The following is a 14,989-nucleotide window of genomic DNA, read 5'->3' as shown; positions in this document are numbered from 1 at the left end:
TTTCCACTCCATATTATAAAATCTCTCTGGTGTATTCCAATATATTCGCAAACATATTGACTCTAATTACAATTATTTTAGCCTTTTCAATGAATTGTAGACTAAAATATATAGCACAGCTTAATATTTGTGCAAGAGATGTCAGCAAGTCATTTAACAACTGCTGTTTTTTTATCAACTTGCTAATTAAAACTTTAACTAAGTTGTACGCAGTAACCTTTCAATTTATATCCTTTAATATATTATATTTACTATCACTAAACGATTACACGGTTTACACCACTTCAAAATAATTATTTAGCGTGATTCTGGTTCGTCCACCCGAAAAAGCTTGAAAGCTCGGGCGATGGACGTGTTGATAATTTATAAAATATTTTAATGCATATAGTAAGAGATTTAACAAGGAAAATTCTGAATATAGATAGATATCAATATATTTTTAGTTTCAAGCTATTTAACTTGAAATACTCCATTGGCGGTTTTTGTCACCAATAACCGTTGAATTTTTCCTGATACAGTTTTTGGCAGAGAATCAACGAACATGCAGTACTTCGGAATTTTAAAATGTGACACCTACAAGAAAATAAATATATTTTCAAACAATGCCAGAGAAAAAATATATTAATGGTCGCATTTATATTAAACGTATTTTTCATTGTGCCAGGCTTAATAAATTTTAGAAGATCCGTGTGACTTAGACATTACAAATAACTACGTTAGTACAGTGCCATAACAACACTAGAACAGCAACTAAAAGTTTGATAATAACTCCGATTTAAGTGATAAAACTATGAATCTATTAATCAATTAACACCCTTAAATAATAATAACAACTGTCTCGGGTACGAGGGTTATTTTATTCTACATGTAGTTTCTAGTTCTTTTTCACTGGCATTCACTAGGTCTTGTAGGAATGTCTTTTCATTTACTGCAAAATATATTGCAACACGTGCCATCCCTAGAATATTGCCACTGGAAATTGGGAGACTGTAGAGCCATTTCAAGTTATATATTCTTAAATGAATTTTCGAGTAGTACTTTAAAACACTCGACCCTTTTTCATTTCTGCTAGCCCCTCAATATTATTTGAGTACTGCAATCATGGGTGAAGCATGCAGTTTAAGAATTGATTTATTACAGAAAGTTTACCTTATCTTTCAAGAATGTCCTAATGTCATCTGTTGTAAGGGTAGCATTAGGTTTGGTTACGATGCAAGCGCAAATTTCTTCGCCCATTTTCAAATCACGAATTCCCACAACCTAAGAAATTAGTGTACTTTAAAAATCAGTATACAAATCTTAGAAATAAATAAAAATAATTTAGTTTTGCAATGACTTTTGACTCAGTGAAAACAAGGAGGATGCATAAAATGAGAGGTTTGGAGTCAAATAATATGCACGTAGTCCACCGTCCTTAAAACGGTACTGTGCCGTTCCCAGGTTACCGTGGTTACTGCTACCCCCTCACCGCAAGAGAGCGTACGTTCTCGCACATGCGTTCAAGCTTCCTTGCTCTAGCCTTATGAGCTTGTTTCAAACAACGACCACCTCTGTTTTTATTACCTCCCCCTTTCCAAAACCAGTCTCCCTTCTTATACATCCTCTTTGGTGAAAATCAGTCCGCGTTTCAAGTTGAAAATAAAAAGCTAATGCAATATAGCAACTGCACCTCTCCAAACGCATAAAATAACTTACAGCTACTTCATCAACCTCTGGATGCCGCAACACATAGTCTTCAACTTCAGTAGGATAAATATTCACTCCTCCTCTTATGATGATGTCTTTCAGACGACTTACAATGTGTAGATTATATTCGTCATCAAAAAAACCTAAATCACTATGGAGAAGAACGAAGATTTCGTTTAAAAATTGCATGCTATAATAATTTACTTATTTTCGACCTCATGCACCTGGCTTACCCTGTGTGCAACCATCGGTATTCATCAAGGATTTGATTTGTTTGCAATTCGTTACCCCAATAACCCGGAAAAACGTTGAAACCTCGATAACATATTTCGCCTAATTTGCCCAATGGTACAATTCCGTTAGGGTCGATTATTTTCACCTAAGTTTAACCAAAACATTAAAATCATGTATATTTTTTATCAGATTGGAAAATCACGAATTTGCAGTTACGAATGAGTAATTTTACTGGAGCCTCAGATGACCTAACCATGAACAGGCAACTGATTAGGGAGTTAGATTTGCTTAGAGCAACGCCTGACACTAGCGCTGTGGCGGCGGGTGTCGCAAGTTCATCACCTAACCCTAGTAAAATAGCAAAATTTGACGATGATTTGTGCTAGGGCTCTTGCTACGCGTTGCCATTTGTTAAGGCAGGTTTAACAACTTAACTTGTCCATGGTTAGGTGGTTGAGTTGAAGCTGAAATATAACTGTCTAATATAACTGTGTATAGTTTGGGGAGTAGGTCGGGCACTCGCTCCGATACCCGAACTTTACTTTTCAAATTACCAGAAACTACCCGGACAGAAAAATATTCGTTCATCTAACCGTGTCAACAGAGAGAATTTATAATAGGGAGTGGAAACTGAGGAATATTATGTAGCTCAAAAATCACGTGATCAACAAAACTGGCCAGGTCTATTTCCGGTACTATTTTTTGTGGCCCCTCCCTCTAGGGTGGGTCTAGAATGTTGCGGGAGGGTCTAGGGGATATGGACACTACCTTTTTAGGGAAAGGAAAACATCTGACTTAAAATAACTCCTCATGGTGCCAGTCGCACTCGAATTCGCGAACCCTTATTGGATAATTGTACAACCAACAGTGATTGAGGGCAAACTTTAAAATTAAAGGAGTGTCATGTGACCGGAAATTTACCTGGCCAGTTTTAGCGTCGCAGCCTACTTGTTTGAGCTACATTGTATTTAGAACTGTCAAGGGCAAGAGCTTCTACTCCCTATTATAAATTCTCTCTGGTGTCAAGTTCAAACTGATTGTCGGGTTATTCGCGGATAGTAAACCAAAAAGGAGGAAGGACTAACAGTGCAGGCAACCGTCCTGCCTTTCAGGTTATTTTTTTCTATAAAGATAACGTATATACAACTTTACAATTTTCAGTATGTGAAACCGTATGTAATGATGTCAGACAGAACTCTGAGCTTACGTTCCCGTTTTGCTCAGCCCATTAACAAGTGGAGCACAACTAAACTCTATACATTATTTAGTTACATTTCTCTATACAAATTTGTTTTACGACAAGAGACCTACTGCACACGTACTTATAATTTACAAATATCCGTACCTCTCCATGATCCATTACTTTTCCGCAAATACCCTCGTGGCTAAAATCGTATTCATCTTCATAAGAACCATATGCCATTGCACCGGACGATTCTGTCATGCCATAACCAATCTAAAAAATTAAATAAAAAAGTAACAAAGTTAAATTTTATATAAGGAAAAAGAGTCCTGTGTGATTTTAAAAGATTTCTTTAACTAAACGAACAAGAAACAAAATAAACTGTCTAGATTGAAACATACTACAGGCTAATGATTTTATTACTTACAAGTGGTTTTGCACCTAGTAACTCTTTCACTTGCGTCATTATTTCAGGATGGCAAACAGAACCACCCAATGAAACTAGAACAAGAATCAGAGATACATTTTATGAATAGAATTTTCATTATGGAGTAGTAAGTTTTATTCGACGAGGGAAAGTTGAAATTTCCTAAGACACTATTAAGCACATTTTTTCTTTCCGACCATTACGATTACATCAAACAAGTGTACGAATGAGCAATGTTACTAATTGATCACTGGTAAATAATTCAAACAAGATGATAGGATAAGTCCATATCTTTCTTATCAGAAGCCTATGCTGTGTTTCGGGATAATCCCCCTCCGCGGCATCGGGTGGTCACAACGGGGAGCAGAGCATATCCTGGTGGAGTAGAACATAAGGTCTTATCCTGGTGGAGCAGAGCATAAGGTTTTATCGCGGTGGAGCAGAGCATAAGGTCTTATCCTGGTGGAGCAGAGCATAAGGTTTTATCGTGGTGGAGCAGAGCATAAGGTTTTATCGTGGTGGAGCAGAGCATAAGGTTTTATCGTGGTGGAGCAGAGCATAAGGTTTTATCGTGGTGGAGCAGAGCATAAGGTTTTATCGTGGTGGAGCAGAGCATAAGGTTTTATCGTGGTGGAGCAGAGCATAAGGTTTTATCGTGGTGGAGCAGAGCATAAGGTTTTATCGTGGTGGAGCAGAGCATAAGGTCTTATCGTGGCGGAAGGGGCTCAAATTCTTCTAGTGTGCCAGTTCGGATACTCCTTGGGTCCGCCATTGGTTCCGTCCGTTCCTTGCTTCGAGCCACGAACGTTATGTTTACCACCTCGCCCTCGCCAGGGTGTTGCCTTGGCGTCATTACTGCTATTGGCAATCCTTTTGAGTGTCGGGGATACATTTCTGGACCGTATGGCACCGCTGTAACTGGAAGGAACTCCCCCGTCATCCCGAGCCTCCTGCGGCCTTTGCCCTTCTCTGTCACCGACCTCTTCCTGACTGGGCTCACCGTCGACGGTGTAACGCTTTCGTTACCCGTGCCCGATATCCGATCAGCATTCCTTGAAGCTTGTCCCGTAGGTATCATTGGGAACAATGATGATAGACAATTGGGGGGGAGGCGCTAGTAAGGCACCTAATCAAATGTCGTCTGAATATTTCAGGATAATGACCTATTGACACGCGGCTTTGGAACTAAAATCATTTCATGCTACTTACTACCATTTTAACTAAAAAGAGTTGGTAAATATAGAAATTTTCCTTTCTTCGTAGACAAATGCAAATTTTTATAGAAGTATTATGGCACTATTGTTAGCTACCCAACTGAAATAGCTTACCAATTTTCAAATGAGACAAGTCGACCACATTTTCTTGCAGAAGTTTTGTTATATCGATAATCATCGATTCAACACAAAGCAATATATTACACCTATGCGAAGAAAAGTTACAAATTAACTTTCATACCTACGCTAAAGATTTTACTATATTACTTTTCAGACACGATTGATTCCAAAGTAATTTTGGAGTTATATTTCGATGATGGGAGTACAACGGTACAGTGACGACTCAAGGCACTTGACATTGTAAGAATGCTTCCAAAAGAATGATATAACGGTAAGGGTAGGCACATTATCACTTGCTGAAAAGTTTGAGACATTTATTAAATTTAAGATAATGCGTTTGAATTTCAAAAACCCTTTGTTCATGAAGTTAGTTTTAATACAACTTAAAGTGCTTTCATTTTTAGCCTTGACGGCCCATAGCCAGATTTAGGAGAGTGACAGAATAAGCAATAAAGATGCCGCAATTCACGATTAAATGATTAAAAAAACTAAAAACTTGATGGGCCTTGGTTGTTATCATTTAAATATTCTTTTACCTCATTTATTGTAAAACGTTCCATTATGAATTTTCCATCATTTGTAGCGGCAAAGTGCGTTATTGGGGAAGCTTTCGGGGCTCCGGTCGTTCCCTATAATACGGAAAACATTAAACTGAGTTCTAAACGTGATCTCTAAACAATCTCTCTTTCACAATGGTGAAAGTTTAGTTCATTTTGATTGTGACGCTGGTCTTTCGAAAGCCAATCAAAAAATAACTGTTCTTCGTCTTCTATTTCTAATTCGTTAGGAATAATGAACTCAACTGACTCCATTATTGAGGAAATAACGTTGAATCTAACATAGTGCAAATAAAGCACTAAAAGGTCCAAAAGCACAGTTTACTAGCATCATTTCACACTTTCAATCAAGGTTTACAGTGAATTGCTTTTAGTAATTAAATAGTTTCTTTTCTTTTAAGCAAAAGATTCAATTGATGCAATAAAAAGTGTCATTTACGTATTACTTTACAAGGCTTCCTATAGTTCTTCATCATCGCCATGTGGACCAAAGCAGGAGTATTATAAATGTTCTAGGAGTAATCTACTTTACTAGTAAACCTTATTTACTCAGAGGTGCAGAATGTTTGTTCTCAGTGGTTTGTAGTCGTAGACGCGAATTGTATACTTTTACTATAGCACTAAACCAACTCTATTTTTCATTTCCCACCACATATCTAATCTTAAATCAGAAGTTTATGACTTCTTATCCTGGGAAGTATTGGACTCTAACCATATCCGGAACCATCTCTGTTAGCCAACTTCTTATTAGGTCCGATCACCGCGCCACGTACGGCTTTTCCCTCATTTTGAGCTGGCAGGCTGATTTGCGCGCCCGCAACGAATCAGAAACGGTGACAAGAACAGTTGTTAATAGGGTTTGCTAGAAATTCCGGTCAAACTAGTGTGGGGTCCTAGGCCCAGTGCCCACGGATTGTAATGGATTTTCATAGAGTTCTAGACAGACGGCTTTTCAACGATTGGCGCTGAAAAAGTTTTGAACACGTCCCACAGTTTGAGTGCCATAGCCTCTCGGCGTGGGATTTTTTCAGTAGATTAGATAGTTTTAATAGTGGGGAGGAAACTTTCGACCCTCTTTTACGATTTCGATAGGCAATTTTGACTTGCAGCGATGGATACTATATAAAGCCTTCGTGTCCAATACTTCCCAGGATAAGAAGTCATTAACTTCTGCTTAAATCCAAATTGTCAGATTTCTGTCGAGATGCATTCCTACACTACTTGATCTTCCTTGGTGCATGCAGGTTAGGGTTAGAGGTCAAGTCGGTTACATCTAAAGCCTTTATAATACCCCATGGTTATTATAGTTAATTACCGAGGTATAGTGCAGCAGAAAGATATCATCGGAACAAACTCCGCTGTGTGTTAAATTAGACATCTGTCGTGGTTTATTTAGCAATTCGTAGAAACTTATAGTACCCCTAAAATGCAAGTTGATTTAAAAAAAATTAACATTGTGCTAAACTAAGGCCATAAAAATAATTGACTCACGCTTTGGGGCTGGAAGTTCTGGAGATATATAGAATTGTCTTCAAAAGCGGTAGTTCAGTCAAATTTAACTCCGAAGACGACGCATGCGCAATACCACCATCAATTCGACAGAGAATGTCGTAATACGGAGTATCATCCAAGTCTTCCTGGATTATCAGTGCTTTACACTGAGCCTTGGAAAATATAAATTGTCGAAACATTTATTATAGTTGTTGTAAAACTACAGAATAACAGAAGTCGAATTTTCGGTGCTGCCAAAAGGAGATGCTCTAAAAGAACATAGCTTTCCAGCCTAGGAATGAGGGTATTGTGTGTCAAGTTCTCTCTAACGAACGTCTCATTTCGAGTGTTCCTAAAACTTGATATCCCAAGGCTAGGCCGAATGTATTTACTGTAGAGTAAATGGTAGTTGAACACCCAAAGTTTTACTCTACTAACATTTTTTCTCGGCGCCAACTAACATCAGCCGCGGAAAGCTGGGTCTTACAAAAAAAATTCCACCCCCTTGCTTGAACTTACTCGGATAAATAAATTAACCCCGCCTGTTTTGCTTCACTCTCCACCGCTGTGGAGCGCTGCTTCAAAAGCTCGTTCTTGGTCGTGGCCGATATTTTAGAGATTTTATCTCTCCATTCACCCGAGCTCCGTTGGGAACTTTAAAAAGCTTAACGTCAGAACTTTCAGACCCTGAGGCTACGGCAAAAAATCTTACATAGGAACTAGGTGTAAGATTATTCTACTTGTGGTGCTGCTTATACGCAATTTAATAATCTTACGCGGAATTTCTATGATTTTGATATTTAAACAATCTAGTATCAATGAATTTAAGTAAACTATATAACTAAAAATGTACAACCTAATTAATGTTAACGAATAGATATTACTTCAATAATATGTAAACTGAGTATTTTAAACAATAGTTAGTGGTAATAATATCGCTAAGTTTTTACTCAAAATTTTTTATTTGTTTTGGAATATGTGAACCCATTCTAAGGGATACTATATTAGTGGGGCCCCTGAGCAAGTTTCCATCTGGCCCATTGGTTAGGATGGCAATAAGTTGTGAGCGTCATTCATGCAAAATGTTTGAAAATATATCGCTTCATCACGAAGACTTTTGGAAAAATCGAAGTGGAAGTAACCAAGAGACTGCTAATTTTAAAATTATACTTACACATTCAAGAGAATACTTTAACTCCTGCTCTTTGAATGCGGGACAAATAGGAACCTAAATTACATAAAGGCATATAAAATTATCAATTTGTTAATCAATATGAAAGTACATGTTAAAGGGTTACACTCAGAACAAATTATTTAAATCATTTTCCGTTTGAATTTTTATTTTCGTATTTAGATACGTAGAATTTGGATATATACTTTTTGTTACTCATAAAATGTTTTAACCTTAAAATAATAGTTGAAAACAGCGATTATCCCGCCCTTGGCCAAACAATATTTGAATATCCCAATATATACACAGATCCGGACTGCTTATTTAAATACCCAGATAGGTCGCGAAACAGTAATTGTTTAATGGATCATTCTATTTAAAAAGACAGTCGTATCAATTTTACGGAAGCCCCAAGGTTTTTATTTTTACAAAAATGAAAAACATCTTTTGAATTTTCGTGTCCTTATTCCTTTATATTAACTGTGAGGGCAGCAGATAATATTAGTTTTGAAATTAGTCACTTTTCGTGAGCTTTAAAAATTTTGTAACAGGCCTATCACACATGTGCTCTGTGGATGTATAAATATATTCCCTAACCCTTGGTTTCATTACATAATTATGTCTAGAGGGCGTATAATATAGTTTTTCAATAGATTTATATATAAAGGGAATCGTTACGTACTTTGGGTGTTGCTTTATACAGGGTATTACTTATAAGTCTGCCATACATTAACGGTTGTGTTCTTTGTACAATTTGAGTCAAACATTTTCTATGACATTTTTCCGCTCAGGCCACTGTTTTCAAGTTAAGATTGGAGTATTTTACGGATGACCCTTAATATATGGAAGATGGCAGACTTATCAGAAACACCCTGTGTAATCTACCTACGTTAATTAATCCATTTCTGGCCAATGCATAAGCGGATAGCAGCCATTCGTAGGAGTTTTTACCCCAAAGAGCCACACGATCTCCTTTCTTTAAACCCAAATCCAGCAAATTGGCCGACAATAATTGTACCTGGATATTGAAACAATTGTGAATTTTGATGAATATTGCATTATCATAAAGAATCCCAACTTTTAATGGCAGAAAATAAATCTGTTGGAAATTGAACTGAACTGAACCGTTATCTTTCGCTTTGATCACAAGTTATAGACAAAGAACTTTTGCACCCAACCAGAGCTTACGATTAGGCTGCATTGGTGATAGTCAATCTAGTAGCTTAGCTAGATTTAAGGTATACGTATAGGAATAGCTTTGGTAATTGAACGAAGAAATAATCAAGGAACAAAGGTTCAATATTTATTACCTCTAATGAAGATTGAACCTTGAAATCTTTGACTTTCGCTCTTTGAAAGTGCCTAAACTTTTTAGGCCTAGTAATTGATAATGATGATCCCTTAAAGGAAACGTTCTTGTATCATAGTATTATACCTTATAAGAACTACCTTTTACTATTTATAAAAGGGAAAAAAATGATCTCTTATTACAAAATAATTAGGATTTAATAAGTGTTAAAAACAAGGACTACTGCGCCATCCGCCATTGGTTTAGTGGCTTCTGCTAAATCGAATCACTTACCACTTACCTCTCTCAGCCTGCGAGAATTCAACCAATCCTGCAGGTGTAAGTGGTTCGATTTAGCAGACGCCACTAAATCAATGGCGGGGCAATAATCCTCGATTGTAAGACTAATAATATGCTTATTATTTTGTAATAAGAGATTGTCAATTTTTTTAATATTTTTCTTTTCATATTTAGAAAAAGGCGGTTCTTTTAAGGTGTAATGTTATGTTACCATTTCTTTTAAATTAACTTCAAAAACACTGCCATTAAGAGGTGTGATAAAGATTTCTTTAGACAAAATGTAGGTGATTAAAGTTATTAAATATCTATCGTACCTCTTCATACAGCTTACGGTACGTTTTACGTATGCCCTGCTGACTTGAAATAATTGCCAGTGTATTTGGTGCATCGAATGCCGCCTTTTCCAGCACATCACACACGGTGCTATATGAAAACTTTTTGTTGCTAGCATTGTGCACGTAACTGAGCGGTATCGAATTGCTGAAAGATAAAAAACGAACCACCCAATGTGAATTAAATGCAAGATTACAGACCAACTGAAATTCAAATATTTCATATATTTGAAAGACTTTTGGTCAGTGTCTTGCCAGTAGCGTTTAATTCCGAATGCCACATGGTTTTAGTAATAGCGGGGAAATATGTAATTTTAGAAGTAGGAATGGTCCTGAACTGTTGTTCTTCAGTCCGACTCGTAGCCCAGTATAGAGCCCCTCCCTCCAACACGTAAACAAAAAGTGTAAATTATCTTATTGGCTCACTTAAACTACGTTTTGATGGCGTTGCTGAAAGAGACGGTGAAAAATACAGAATTCCTTTCTACCTCTGTCGCTATGGGAAGATACCGCTATGACGCGCCTCTTCTTTCATACCCCCCTCCGTCTCGGGGAAGGGAGATTTCGACGCGCGCCCAGATAACTCTATTCTCCATTCCTGCTTCTAAAATTATATCTATCCCTGACAAAAAAAATAATAAAACACGAGTTTCATAAGCTATAACGAAACTGAAACTATGTCGTCTTCCAAAAAAATCTGTGAAACTATCGTCCTACGAGTGCTTGTGACCTTTATTCAAATTTCTTTGTGGTTTAAACATTGGTATGAACCGGTTAAAAGTACCATCTGGATTTTTTATTCCTGGATAAAGTCTTGATTTTTGCCAATCCTGTATTTGTTTTAAAGATTTTTTTCGAATTTTTTCCCCAAAAACTGAGTAGCAGTGTTTTTTTGATTATTTTTTTCATAACATTCAATGATAATTTGCAATTTGAGATTTAATTTAAAATTAATTTGTAAATTAATTCAAACATAAGCGTTAAGGTGCTTTACATCTTTATTACTTTGAAACAAATAAACGGTTTGGAACTTTGAATTACAATATGTTTTGTTCACAATAATAAAGCATGTCATTATTTGAATAATTTTCAGATTGTTAAAACGCTAAAATACGATTAGCATAGATTATTATATTACTTTGTTCTATCTCCTAAGTTAGTACAAAAATTTTACACAAATTTATGCTTCATACTATGCACGTCCAATTTTTCCCAACCTAACCAAGTAAAAAGCTAGTTCCAAAGTAACCGATTTAAAATATATTTCAAAGTGTAGCTGTTGTGAGTTATAATAAATCATAGTGCACTTACTTTTTCATTTCACTTTTCGTTAACACTTGCAATCCATTTCTTTCTGCCATATTTGTAAAAATAACCAATATTTTTTATATTTGTAAAATTTGAGCAAACTCAACTCAAGAGATACTTCAGATACACAGCGTTACTTATAAATCGGTTCTGAAATCTAAAAGTACATATTTTACATGAATAAATAGTCAAGTCCAAGGTTTGATTCTTTGCTTTCGCGGCACGCTTGAGATTAAATACGCGGTTATCAAACGCCTACTCTAAAGTCAAATTTCAAGTGAAGTTTATTATGTTATTAGGGCAAGGTTCTTTATTTAAATGTAAGTTAACGCATTCGGTTGTTCTCCGAGGCGCTATTATAGAGTTGCGAAATACCTTGATTTACGTATGTTTCCTTGAAGGCGAAAAAGTTACTTAGGCCTACAACATTCCAGTATTTTTTATTTTAAGATAAAACTTAAAGTAAAACTCCAGATAAAATAACGCTATAGGGATAGATGTAATTTTAGAGCCAGGAATAGAGAACGGTTAGTATTTACTTCAGTCCGACTCGTAGCCCAGTATAGAGCCCCTCCCTCCAACACGTAACGAAAGTTTTACATTGCCGTATTGACTCACTGAGACTATGTTTTTATGACGTTGCTAACAGGGACGGAGAAAAATATGTAGCTCTTTTTACCTCTGTTGCTATGACCCGCCTCTTCTTTCATACCCTCCCCCTGTCCCGCGGTATAGGGTCGGGCACTTAGAGGCGCGCCAAAATTACCCTGTTCTCTATGCCTGCTTCAAAAATTACATGAATCCCTGATCTTAAAAAAATGGCCTTCAGCCAAATAAAAACGGAAAAAAATCTTTATTAATAAAGGCAGGGATAGATTTATTTTTTTTAAGACGGAATGGGTAACAGGGTTATTCGGGTGCGCGTCCAAGTCCACGACCCCCTTACCCGTGACGGAGGGGTATGAAAAAAGAGGCGGGTCTTATTTTCGGCTGCGTTCAGTAACGCTCAACGGAGACCAAACTCGTTGAGCTCCGTTGATCAACGTGACGTCATGCGACGTATTAGGCTACTGAACGGTTTTTTGCGAACTTTGCGTTGTGTCGTCTGCTTACTGTTCATGGAAATGTATAAGCGAGGGCCTGCTAGCCGAAATAAGAGCAAACTCTGACCGGTAACTTAGCCAAGGCTTAAGCTTTAAAACCCAATAACTTTTTAAGCTTCAAAGATATAATCGAAAAAAATTCCATAAAATACTATCAGACATTATTTTTTCGCATTCAGTCGCTGCAACACCGATTTTATTAACATTTCCGAAATTATCAGTCAAATTAACTTCTCGAAATCCTTCAGGGAGATATGTTTCCGCCATTGCCTCTACGTACAAATTGCGTTGCTCAACGAAGTAATCGGCTCTTGCAGCCGATGACTTCGATGCCTCTTCGCTTACAATCGTGACGTCAAACCGGAAGTTCCGAAAATCGTTCAGTGGCGAATGCGCATTCAACGGAGCCTCCGTTGAGCGTTACTGAACGCGCCCTTCGTTATGGCGTTGTATGTATATCCGGGTCAAATAAACGTCGTCTGCCCCTTCGTCTGCCAAGTTGGAATGGGCTCGGATTGGTAATTTTTGAAATAACATTGTTTAAAAATGGAAGTTACACAAGACATAGGGCTTGCAACTGAAAAAAAAAACGGGGAAGACCCAAGAAGATTAAAAGTGAGTCAGAATTGAGTTAAAGTCTTCATAGATATTACAACACGAACAGGTTTTAACCAAACACTAAGCTCACAAAACTCCTGGCCATTCACTAAGCCTTGGTTAACTTCATCAAATGCGTTTACAAAATCATGAGGATAGTAGACATGATTGGCTTAAGAAAGAATTAGCGAACACTTTTCACCCTTACAGATGTACTCCAAATCCAAAACAACGGCACCAAATTCACTAACTACCTTCTTAATTGCTATTAAAAAGAATTCCCGAATAATTTCCGGACTCTCGCTTTAGGATGGCTCCATTTTGAACCCCTGTGAAGACGCTTATCTGTACAACGCATGAGGGGTCGTAGTCATAGCGACAGAGGTAAACAGGAATTACGTATTTTTGGCCCTCCTTGTCAGCAACGTCACCAATACGTAGTTTTAGTGAGCCAATAAGATAATTTAATTTTTTGGTTACGTATTGAAGGAAGGGGCTATATATACTCGGCTATGAGTCGGACTGAAGTAAAGGCCAAACGTTGTCCATTCCGTCTTAAAAAAATAAATCTATCCCTGATAAAGGATCTTTTATTACAATATAGTTAGCAATTAATTAGTGTTAAAAAATGCACTACAGCGCAGTCATTGGTTTCGTCTGCTAAATCGAGTCACTTACCTCTACGGGAGTAAAGGAATTTGCTTGAATTCTCACAGGCTGAGAGAGGTAAGGGGTAAGAGGTTCGATTTAGCAGACGCCACTACTTCAATGGCGGTGCAGTAGTCTATATTTTTAAGACTAACTAAATGCTAATTATTTTGTAATAGGAGATCATTATTTTTAATATTTTTCCTTTAATATTTAGAAAAAGGCCGGGATTTTAAGGTATAATCAAGAAGTTATATCAGTATCTCAGAGAGAAGGTATAAGATGCCTTTGTATTCGCGCGCCGTAGTCCCAGTCCCCCTTTCAAAATACAAGGGGGGACGTAAAAGGAGGCCACCGGGCTATTTCGCCTCTCCTCAGTCGGAAAATATGACTGTAATTTTTGTCACTCGCGTCGTCGCTCTGACGTGAGTATTCAAGAACCAATGAGATGCTGGTTGTAATTTAGAGACGGGGATTAACTCCTGACCTACGTTTGGACTGGAGATAAAGCTGGAAATCTGGCGAATTTATACCTCCTCTCTGAGATACTAGATATAACTTCTTGGTATAATGTTATGTTAACAGAACTTTTCCTTTATACAAGAATATTTATTGCAAAACCGCTCAAGAAATGTATTGCTAAAGTTTTTAGATTTAAATCAATTTTAATGGCGTAAATTCTTCCTCGATGGAAGTCGTTAAATTTGACTAGTAAATCTCGATAATAACTAAAACGTAAACTTTATTTCGGACATGAAGGCCAAGCAAATAATTATGTCACATCTTTGTATGTAAATTTATACTGTTGGAAAAAACCGCACTTAACTATTAACTTTTTCTCGATTTTTTATGTTTTGTGAATTATGGCAAGGAAAACGGTTTGAAGGACATGCAACTGCAAAAGTACATCAAGAATAAAGATTACAAAGGAAATGAAAATTTGGGGAATTTTCCAACAAAGACAAGAAAATTAAGAAAGAAATGGAGTTGAAACACTTAGCCATGGATAAATGAAGGGCTAACACTTTGTTAAAGAAGTTTAGGGAAATTTTTTATTAAATATAGATATACAAATAGTTGCGTTCAAGAACACTTTTGCAAAAGATTCAAGATGACTTTAGATGTAAAATCTAGTGATCCAAAGTGAATATTTTTTAATTAGTATTAACATAAGTAATTTTATGTTTTAGAGCAGATCAGCAGATTGCGTCCGTGAGCGCGGATCGAGTGGGCTATGCCTTAAGAAAACAAGTCTAAAGTTTCCCTTCCGCGTAAAATTAATTTAAGAGTGTTCGCTAAAAATAAATATTTTTTTTTAAACTGCCATTTT

The 14,989-nt window shown here is 36.8% G+C and overlaps 1 protein-coding gene across 1 annotated transcript; it reads right to left on the bottom strand.

Moving 5' to 3' along the window:
• Positions 1-218: 218 nt before the first annotated feature.
• Positions 219-11,474, bottom strand: LOC149678650 (medium-chain acyl-CoA ligase ACSF2, mitochondrial-like). Its single transcript, XM_089836588.1, has 15 exons — positions 11,315-11,474; positions 9,986-10,151; positions 8,973-9,101; positions 8,087-8,140; positions 6,913-7,085; positions 6,737-6,842; positions 5,401-5,493; positions 5,012-5,160; positions 4,859-4,950; positions 3,531-3,604; positions 3,266-3,376; positions 1,920-2,065; positions 1,696-1,837; positions 1,150-1,260; positions 219-573 (listed from the first exon to the last, which is right to left on the bottom strand). The coding sequence occupies exons 1-15, from the start codon at positions 11,362-11,364 to the stop codon at positions 451-453; spliced, it is 1,719 nt and encodes a 572-aa protein (XP_089692714.1). The 5' UTR covers positions 11,365-11,474; the 3' UTR covers positions 219-450.
• Between the last annotated feature and the right edge of the window lie 3,515 nt (positions 11,475-14,989).

This window comes from Phalangium opilio, unplaced genomic scaffold (genome assembly GCF_054372755.1).
Source record: "Phalangium opilio isolate 3A_F unplaced genomic scaffold, DU_Popi_V2 ptg000042l_1, whole genome shotgun sequence".
NCBI lineage: Eukaryota > Metazoa > Arthropoda > Arachnida > Opiliones > Phalangiidae > Phalangium > Phalangium opilio.
The sequence above is the reverse complement of the archived record's forward strand: the minus strand, read 5'-3'. Positions and strand labels throughout refer to the sequence as shown.